The 10,638-nt window shown below is 43.1% G+C and overlaps 1 protein-coding gene across 3 annotated transcripts; it reads left to right on the plus strand.

Annotated features, from left to right (window-relative positions):
• Positions 1-4,810, plus strand: htr7a (5-hydroxytryptamine (serotonin) receptor 7a). Of its 3 annotated transcripts, none has more exons than XM_058399554.1 (3): positions 1-74; positions 675-1,195; positions 2,277-4,810. In XM_058399554.1, exons 2-3 carry the CDS (start codon positions 732-734, stop codon positions 3,049-3,051), a joined length of 1,239 nt encoding a protein of 412 aa, XP_058255537.1. In that variant the 5' UTR covers positions 1-74; positions 675-731; the 3' UTR covers positions 3,052-4,810. The 3 variants fall into 3 exon arrangements, with proteins under 3 accessions (XP_058255537.1, XP_058255535.1, XP_058255534.1); XM_058399552.1 differs by having other exon boundaries at positions 34-120; XM_058399551.1 differs by lacking the exon at positions 1-74 and having other exon boundaries at positions 457-1,195.
• Positions 4,811-10,638: the final 5,828 nt, after the last annotated feature.

The following is a 10,638-nucleotide window of genomic DNA, read 5'->3' on the forward strand; positions in this document are numbered from 1 at the left end:
ATAAAAGACGCGCGGGATGATGAACGGACGGAGCGGCGCGCGACCGGAGCCACGGGTCATACCGGATTTACGCAGTAGTTTATTCCTATTTTTTCTTTGACTTTTAGTCGAATTTGTCCGGTAACTGTTTTTTAGATTGAACTTACACTTGAAAAAATAAAATATTTTATTTTACTTCCATTTTATTATTAATTCTGTTTCATATTCTGTTATTTAATATATTTATTATGTTTTTTTTAAATAATTCGATTGTTTTTAATTATTACAAAATAAAGATATGATTTAGGATTAAATTTAATATAATTTAAATATCGATATTACTTTTATTCACTTTGTTCTGTTAAATTATTTATTTATTATTTTTTATTAGATTTGTTAGAAGGCGATAATTATTATTATAAAATTTTATATGATTTTATTTTATTTTATTTCTTCCTTTCAAAGGTAGCTCTAATGCTCTAATCTATATTTAGTAATTTTACTAAATAAATATTAAATATTTAATATTAATTAAAATTAAATAGCCGCCTAAATAGATCTTTTTTAAATCAAGGATTGATTTTAATTTAATACGACTTTTATTAACGCTTTTATTCTTCTTTTCGATTGTTTTATTATTATTATTTTATTTCATTTTTTTTGTTTGTTTTTTGTTTTTTTTTGTGATGGTTGAGGCGCGCGCGGCGGGAGTGGACTCCAGTGCCGCCTTGCTGCTCGCGCGACTCTTCACCATGGCGCGCGACACGGGAGACACGGGTGTAGCGGGGTCGGGGTCCGAATCCTGGGCGATGATGATGACCCAGCCGCCGTCGTCGTCCACCGTGCCGCGGATGCCGCCCGAGGCGGGCAACCGGACGCGTTGCGCCGCGTACGTGCAGAGCTACGGCGGCGTGGAGCGCGCGCTGATCGGCGGCGTCCTGACGGCGCTGACGCTCGTGACGGCGTGCGGCAACCTGCTGGTGGTGGTGTCCGTGTGCTCGGTGAAGAAGCTGCGGCAGCCCTCCAACTACCTGATCGTGTCCCTGGCGCTGGCTGACCTCTCCGTGGCGCTCGCTGTCATGCCGTTCGTCAGCGTCACTGACCTGATCGGCGGCCGCTGGATCTTCGGACAGTTCTTCTGCAACGTCTTCATCGCCATGGACGTCATGTGCTGCACCGCGTCCATCATGACCCTCTGCGTCATCAGCATCGACAGGTGAGCTCACGCGCGGATTCTGTTCAGGGGCGAGGGTAGCTCGTGCACGCTCAGAAAGTCACCAGGTGGCATCATCATCATCATCATCTGCATCAGCACCTCAAGACATGTTAGCTGAAGAAGTAAGATTTTCTGAACAGAACAGTGTAGAGTTTTGTCACGAAAACTGGAAATAATATAACTGATTTGTTAGCGAGAAGTCGTCTTTGGTCACGGCACCAAAATTATTTACATACGTACATAAATACTGTTCATCTATCCATCCATATATACATACATTCATACATACATACATACGTAGGGAATATTGGTGATTAGTGATTGGTCGAAGGGAATATTGGTGATCAGTGATTGGTCATAGAGAGCATTACAGTGTCAGAGTCTCTGTACAGGATTCTTTATGGACGATCTCTGAAGCTCTCAGGTTCTAGCTATCTTATTATAATTGTTGTATTATCTGATTAATGTGTCTAATATCCACGTCAGTTCAGTTAGGCGTAGTGAAAAGAGAGCTGACTAATCCCAGCATCAACACTCGCAACACAACATGCGACCATGTCATTTCCTGTAACAGGTCCTGACTCACTGGTGACAGTGACGAACGAGACTGAAGCTGCCATTTTCTCCTTTTTGTGCAAAAAATATTATGACACACTGTGAAGTATCTGGATCCTGTAAATTTCTTGAGCCAAATTTCTTGTCTTTATTCAGTCATGTTTAAAAATGATGTCACTTCCTGTGTGTTTATGGTAAAATGGTGACAGTGTCTCCACCACTGAGATCATTCTTTACCTACAGGAACCATAAGGAACATCGTACTCTGGAGACTCCTTCACATGTTGCATAAATGTCTCCTTACAGAAAACTTCACCGTATTGACAACATGTTTTTGGATAGAAATAGAAATAAGATAGCGTCTACCATAAAAGATCTGTTGCTATGGAAACAATAAAGTATCAGAGCGAGTGCATTAATATAATCCTGCGCTACAGTCAGAGAGAAATAATCACCAAAATTCCAATCCAGCTGCATGTGAATTTCCTGACCTAAGCATAACCATCAGTATGACTATGTATTTCAGGTACCTGGGCATCACGAGGCCTTTAACGTACCCGGTGCGTCAGAACGGATGGTGCATGGCGCGGATGGTCCTGTCAGTGTGGCTGCTCTCGGCCTCCATCACGCTGCCGCCGCTGTTCGGTTGGGCTCAGAACGTCAACGATGATAACCAGTGTCTGATCAGCCAGGACTTCGGTTACACCATCTACTCCACCGCCGTGGCCTTCTACATCCCCATGAGCGTCATGCTGGTTATGTACCGCCGTATTTACTGCGCCGCGAAGCTCAGCGCCGCTAAGCACGCCATCTCGGGCTTCCCGCGGCCGAGCGATGGAGGCGCCGACGACGACAGGAACAGCCGAGACGACGACAGCGACTGCATTACCATGGCTATGAAGATGCACCGGCTCAGAGGAGCGAAATGGAACGAAGCCGAACGCAAAAGCGCCTCCATTTTCAGGCGTGAGCAGAAGGCGGCGGCCACACTGGGGGTGGTGCTGGGGGCGTTTACTTTCTGCTGGCTGCCGTTCTTCGTGCTGTCGACGCTGCGTCCGTTCGTGTGCGGCGTGCGTTGCAGCTGCGTGCCTCTGTGGATCGAGAGAACGCTGCTGTGGCTCGGCTACGCCAACTCCCTCATCAACCCCTTCATCTACGCCTTCTCCAACCGCGACCTGCGCACCGCCTACCGCAGCCTCCTCGCCTGCCGCTACCGCAACATCAACCGCAGACTCTCCGCCGCCGGCGTGCACGAGGCACTGAGACTCGGCCCGAGGTCAGAGGTCACGCTGTCTGTCTGAACGAGTTTTCAAATCCCCTCGAGCTCGAATCAGGACTTCAAGACTGATTGTATTTTGGTGTAAAGGGTGAGGATGTGAGAGACACCCAACAACCACACGCCTTTGACCCTGCCTAAGGTCAAAGGTCATGAACAGCTCGAGGTGACTTTGAACTTTCACAATCACTCTGTACTGTTTAATTGGACTTTATATATGAACCATGATTTTAAAAAAATCAAAAATTAAATATGAAAGTTAAAGATGTCCAGCGGTCAGATGTCACCAAGTCAGACTGACCTTCAAAATGGAGGACGAGGTAGCATTCACAATTTCAGTAAAAAGGTTCTGAATTTCCATGTTGTGTTTTTTTTAATGTTGTGGAAAATATTATATTAAAATAAGTGTCTGATAATCATTTAGAAAATTTTGTATAAAAAAAGAGGAAGTAAACGTGTTAAAGTCCTAGTGGGCGTGGCCTGATATTCTAATGAGTCTAATGACAGCCCACTCGGTTGTTAGATTTGCTTTTGTTTATTTGGTTTGTTTGGAATTAAAGAGATTGTTTAAGTGGAATATGTTATTTTAGGGCAACCTGTGTGGGTGGAGCTTCACAGGATAAGCTCCTCCCACCTTTCAGAGACAGAGGAGAGATGCGTGTTGTTTAAACGACTTTAACCTCATTAGGAAGTGGAGGATGTTTTTTAGCTTTTGGAGATTAAAACTGGTTCAGATGAAAGCAGAAGAAGGTTAGAGGAATTAATGTTCTGTGTTTTTAGTGACCTCACAGTGTGAAATCACACAAATCCACAAATCCACCAGAGATCACAGGAAGAAAGTAATAAATGATATAAAAGTAAAAAATGATCAGAAGAGGACAGATGTTCAGAGTCAAGGTGAAGCTCCAGAAATCTCTCACAGGGTTCTGATATTATCACAATATTTATAAGGTCTCCAGGGAAGTGTCTCGTCATCTAATAATAGAGAAATGGTTATAGAGCGTTATAACATCTCATGACCGCAGTGAGTGCCCAAAGCAGCAGGTGATCAAGAAGTGATGGATCACAGCGACAGCGACGGTTAAAGAGAGACTTCCTTAATTCCACGTGAATAAAATACAGCACTAGAGCGTAAAGAACCAAATCCAAACAACTGGCTGGAATAATTCATCAGAACAGACGTCTCTGTGGTGTGACGGTTCTTCACTCAGAGCTTTAGTTCCATCGTCATCATCTTCCTCATTATCAGTAAATATGTACAGAGACATTGAGAAAATGAAGCTCAGAAGGAAGTCTGATCTGAGGAGGAAGCTGAGTAATGTAAGATGTACATCTCGCAAAATATCAAATACTAGCCAGGCCACGCCCACAGGCGACAAGCTATAAACACAACAGATGTTTTTTTGTGAATATAAATGTTTAAAGATGTCTCTCTTCTCTGGAGCACAGACAGAGCCGTCGTCTATAAGGGAATATAGCGGATTATCAGCCCTGCTCTTTACACCAGCAATATTTAATACAGTATTTCAGTTTATTCAGACTGTTTTATAACATTTATTTTGTACAGTAAATGTATGAGTACTGTAAAATAAAATAAAATAAATAACTCCTACATGTCACTGATGTTTATAAAATATTATTCATAGATTTAAGCATCCTGATGTTCACTCTCTGGATCTACTGTGTAAAAAAAATAAATAAATAAAATACTGAAAGTGAAAGAACAGGAAATAATCGTTCTTATTGTTCATGTTGAAATTTGTGCAAATGTGAGAACAGGAAGTTACAGCGTCACTGCGTTGTACTGCATTTCTGTACATTATTAAAAATCTATTTATATACTGAAGCTTTCAGTGAATCAGTTCATTTGACTCGGATCTCATGGTGTTTGACTCACAAAAGCTCAAACATTCTGTCTGTAATAATAATAACACAACAAATACCAGTCATTCCTGTGTTATAATGAAATACTGCTAACTTCAATTCAATTCAATTCAGTTTATTTTGTATAGCGCCTTTTACAATGAACATTGTCTCAAAGCAGCTTTACAAAAGAAGAAAACAGAAAGGAGAGGGGAAAATGAAAAATAATAATGAAAAATAAAAATAACTAATTAACTAGAAATAAGAAATAGAAATAGAAATAATAAATTATTAAATTCTATAATTAGACTATTTTATCCCTAATGAGAAGCCTGTGGCAACGATGGCAAGGAAAAACTCCCTGGGATGGAAAGGAAGAAACCTTGAGAGGAACCAGGCTCAGAAGGGAACCCATCCTCATCTGGGTGACAGCAGGGTGACTAACTGCTAACATGCTAACTTCAGCCTTGTAGTATTTCAGAAAAACAACAAAAACAACAACAACAAAAAACAATTATTTGATGTTTGCGTCAGCTTTGTGGTTTGTGTTGGTTCCTGGAATAAAAAAAATGTCAGTGAAACTAACTTCTGAGGGTGTACAAATTTATGAAACATTGGAAAAGCATGGGAACATCAGTACTCAGTAGAGGTGATGCCTTGTTCTTTTTGTTTTTAGCTCAGGATAACAGTCTAAAGGTCTTCATGTTCAATTCTGTCAGGAACCTGAAAGGTTTTTTTTTTTTACAGTCAGGAGGCTTCCAGGTGTCTTTCCCTAAATTCACTGGTTCTTGGTGAGATAACCGGATAACACACAACACACAGGCTACAACAAGAAAACTGCAACAAACATAACTGGACTTCTCTCAGTCCCACAGGGAAAAGGAACCCAGTCAGTTGTTCTTTAGTTTTGTAAATAATGCTGAGAAACGTGCAAACGTACTGCGTCATCCAGATCACGGCACCATCCGGTTTACTGCACCATTCAGTCACAGCACCATCCGGGTCACAGCACCATCCGGGTCACAGCCCCATCCGGGTCACAGCCCCATCCAGATCACGGCACCATCCGGGTCACAGCACCATCCGGGTCACAGCCCCATCCAGGTCACAGCACCATCCGGGTCACAGCCCCATCCAAGTCACAGCACCATCCGGGTCACGGCACCATCCGGGTCACAGCACCATCCGGGTCACAGCCCCATCCAGATCACGGCACCATCCGGGTCACAGCACCATCCGGGTCACAGCCCCATCCAGGTCACAGCACCATCCGGGTCACAGCCCCATCCAAGTCACAGCACCATCCGGGTCACGGCCCCATCCAGGTCACAGCACCATCCAGATCACGGCACCATCCGGGTCACGGCACCATCCGGGTCACAGCACCATCCGGGTCACAGCCCCATCCAGATCACGGCACCATCCGGTTTACTGCACCATCCAGGTCACAGCCCCATCCAGGTCACGGCACCATCCAGGTCACGGCACCATCCAGGTCACGGCACCAACTTGTTCAAAATTTGGCATATAAATGAGAAAAGAGGAGACATGTCCATCTTCAGACTCCTGATGTTTGATCTACTCTTCTCACTGCGCCATACGGGTCACGGCACCAAGCTGTTAGAGATTTGGCAAATAAGTGAGGAAAGAGGAGACTGGTGGTGTCCATCTTCAGACCTTCAAGCTCAAGTATTCAGTTTGAACAGGTCTAGAAACGTTTCTTTAATTTTGTAGCTCACTAGAAAGTTTACTGTAACATCCGGGTCATGGCACCAAAACTGCTAGAGATTAAGCACCACTTCTGACCTCTGACCACTGGCCTCTGAGAGACACACTACAGCAAAAGTTCTTCATCAACCCACCAGATGTGTGTAACAGCAGGACAGAGCAGAACAGATACCACCTTTAATATAAAATTATAAACTCCATAATCGAAGAAACTCAAATTTTTGTTAATTTTTTACACATCATCAGTGTTAAAGCATTCTCTCCATCTGTCTGTCTGTCCATCTGTCTCTCTTCATCTGTCTTTCTTTCTCTTCATTTGTTGCTCTCTCTTCATCTGTCTGTCTCTCTCTCAATTTGTCTCTCACACCATCTGTCTGTCTGTCTATCTCTCTCTCTGTATGTCTCTCTCTTCATCTGCCTTCATCTCTTTCTGTCTGTCTCTTTCTCTCCATCTGTCTCTCTCTATCCATTTGTCTGTTTGTCTTACTGTCTCTGTTACTGCATGTCTCCACCTGTCTGTCTGTCTCTGATTCTCTGTCTATCTTTCTTTTCTTGCATTTCTCTTGAATTATGTCTGTATCTGATGATCTCTCTCTCTCTCTCTCCTTTGCTTCTCTCTCTCTCTCTCTCTCTCTCTCTCTCTCCTTTGCTTTTCTCTCTCTCTCTCTCTCCTTTGCTTTTCTCTCTCTCTCTCTCGCTCTCTCTCATATTTTTGGAGGAAATTCTCTCATTCATTCAGAGTCTCACATGCAATTAGCTGCTTGTCCATTGAGCTTTATCAAGAAACAGATGGCTAATTGTGTGTGTCTGTGTGTGTTTGTGTGTGTGTGTGTGTTTGTGTGTGTGTGTTTGTGTGTGTGTGTGTGTGTTTGTGTGTGTGTTTGTGTGTTTGTGTGTGTGTGTGTGTGTGTGTTTCATCCACCTGTTAAGAAAGAAAGGACTTGAGTGATGTAGATTGGCGTCAGATAAACAGCGGGTTGAAGATCTGGAGAATCAGTGTGACCCTGAATAAAGTGACTCACATCCCTGAGAGTGAAGTCTTTAACTACTGAGAGGAGTAGAGGATTATTACTCATCCCCAGCATGGGATCAGGAAAAACCTGGGTGAGAGCGTGTCTTCTCTGCCTGTCAGACCACATGATGAAGATCCTATAACGACGGACCTGCAGTTAGAGAGAATGACAATGACATCAGCTGCTGCAGAAACACACACACACACACACACACGTCCTTCACAGCAGGACAGAACGGAGGATTAGGGAACATCGTCCTCTCTGGTGAGGTCTAGGTGAAATGCTATAAATCTGAGTAGGATGTGGTTTAGGACACGCCCCAGAATCCGTGACCATGCTAGTTAAACAGGCTAGCACATAAAAACACAGGGATATAAGCCAGTCTGAAGTAATTAAAATACCAAAAAACACCAGAAAGACTGATTAGCCACTAGCTGGACGTCTTTAGAAAATAAATAAAGTCAGATACACATCAAGAGTAAACAAAGGCATTCATCCACATGCGCTTAGCAAAATTTAACCAAAACGTTCCAAAGTGCACTTCACTCATCCAACACATGCCACTAGCTGCTAGCTGACTAGCTTCAAAATAGCTTTAATTATTTAGTGAACCAGTGTAGGTGCAATGTATGCTGTATTATTTATTTATTTATTTATTTATTATTACATCAGTTTATAACCATTAAACCTGTTCAGTTTTAGTACTTAATATTTAATTAATAATTAATTCATTTTATTTTTGCAAAATTGTTAGCATTTTATTTGTAATATTTTTTTTTCTGTAAATAAAAATAATATTATATTTTTTATTTCACAAAGAGAAAACAGTGAAGTATGTTTCTCAATACACACCACCTACTTGTGTGTGTGTGTGTGTGTGTGAGTTTTAACACATTATAATCAAACATCCATTAAACTGACAGACAAATAGACAGACACAGACAGACAAATAGACTGACAGATGGACAGACAGACAGACAAACTGAGAGACAGACAGACAGACATACAGACGGACATACAGAGAGATAGAATTGTAGTGAGATGTGAAACTGCATGCATGTGACTCACAGCAGCCTCGTTTCTCCAGCAGCTCTTCTTCTCAGTGCTGGACACCTGAACGTCCGGCGCTGTTTTATTCTCGCACAAAAGGTTGTGCAGAAACGGGGACGAGGTCATTCACAAGCTAAATACATGCTGTAATTAAGGGGACTGAGTCTCTCATGCTCTCGTACCGTCCTGACCCACACCCACAGATTCACTTTCTGACTCTCACAGGATTCAGGCTGAGAGCACCAGGAGAGGCAATTACCAATAGAGTTAAAAAATAAAAACCTTCTAAAATCCTGATCATGGACTGAGGAGCTGACTCTAGTTCACTTGACTTGCTTTGAGTCACGTGAGTTTACTTACTTTAATTTATGTGAGTTCACCTGATTAGTTCACTTGACTTGATTTTGTGGCTTTGGAATTTATTTTGAAAGCATGTCCTCTCTTTTGGTATTCATATCTCATTTTTATTCATTTTTATTTATTGTATTTTAAAATAATTTATTGTCAATATTTTATTTCTTTTTATATAAAAATTTTATATAAAATTCTATATTTCTTATTTTTTATTAAATCATCTTTAATATTTTATAACTGGGCATTCTTTTAAATGATTTTTTAAAAATAATTTCTCAGTGATATTATTTTAAAATGTATTTTAATTAATTAATTAATTAAAAGAAATACTACCGTATTTCTAGCTGCTCCTCGACTCTTCCATCCAAATACCGATGGACTATTGAAGATCGTCCACTGTCGTTGGTCTCTGAGGGACTGAATCAGCGGACAGGAAGTGAAGATGCCACACTGTGTTTAAAGAGCTCTCCAGAACAGCAGAGACTCCCGGTGCATGTGGCAGGGCATCCAGGCGATCACCAACTACAGGACAACTTCACCTGCCTGTGACAGTGACGCTTCCCTTCCAGATGCGCTGAACAACTTCTACGCTCGGTTTGAGGCACAGAACAACACAACAGCGAGGAAGACCATCCCTCCTCCTAATGACCCAGTGCTCTGTCTCACCACGGCTGACGTGAAGAGAACTCTATGCAGAGTTAACCCACGGAAGTCTGCTGGACCAGACAACATTCCTAGCAGAGTTCTCATGGAGTGTGCAGAGCAGCTAGCAGATGTCTTCACTGACATCTTCAACATCTCGCTGAGCAGCTCCATCATCCCTACATGCCTCAAGACAACGACCATCGTCCCTGTGCCAAGAAGTCCACGGATTCCTGCCTCAATGACTATCGTCCCGTCGCACTCACACCAATCGTGATGAAATGCTTTGAGAGGCTCGTCATGAGGCACATCAAGTCACAGCTACCACCCTTGCTGGACCCCTTGCAGTTTGCGTATCGTCCTAACCGTTCCACGGACGACGCCATCACCACAACCCTCCATCTGGCCCTCACACACCTGGACTGCAAAGACTCCTACGTTCGAATGCTGTTCATAGATTTCAGTTCAGCATTCAACACAATCATCCCTCAGCAGCTGATTGAGAAGCTGAGTCTCCTGCGCCTGAACACCTCTCTCTGCAACTGGATCCTGGATTTCCTGACTGGGAGACCTCAGTCAGTCCGGATCGGGAACAGTATCTCCAGCACCACCACACTGAGCACTGGAGCTCCTCAGGGCTGTGTGCTCAGTCCACTGCTGTTCACTCTGCTGACTCACGACTGTGCAGCAATGCACAGCTCCAACCACATCGTCAAGTTCGCCGATGACACGACCGTGGTGGGTCTCATCAGCAAGAACGACGAGTCAGCATACAGAGAGGAGGTGCAACATCTAACAGCCTGGTGCAGAGCCAACAACCTCTCCCTGAACATCGACAAGACTAAAGAGATGGTTGTTGACTTCAGGAGAGCACAGAGTGACCATTCTCCACTGTCCATCGTTGGCTCCTCTGTGGAGATCGTCAAGAGCACCAAATTCCTTGGTGTCCATCTGGCGGAGAA

Source organism: Hemibagrus wyckioides, linkage group LG09 (genome assembly GCF_019097595.1).
Source record: "Hemibagrus wyckioides isolate EC202008001 linkage group LG09, SWU_Hwy_1.0, whole genome shotgun sequence".
Taxonomy (NCBI): domain Eukaryota; kingdom Metazoa; phylum Chordata; class Actinopteri; order Siluriformes; family Bagridae; genus Hemibagrus; species Hemibagrus wyckioides.

What these genes read in the sequence shown, in the direction of transcription:
- htr7a (XM_058399551.1), top strand. Translation starts at nt 666, where the DNA reads ATGGTTGAGGCGCGCGCGGCGGGAGTGGACTCCAGTGCCGCCTTGCTG. An exon ending in TGCGTCATCAGCATCGACAG is followed by an intron (nt 1,196 to 2,276) that starts GTGAGCTCACGC and finishes TATGTATTTCAG; the next exon opens with GTACCTGGGCATCACGAGGC.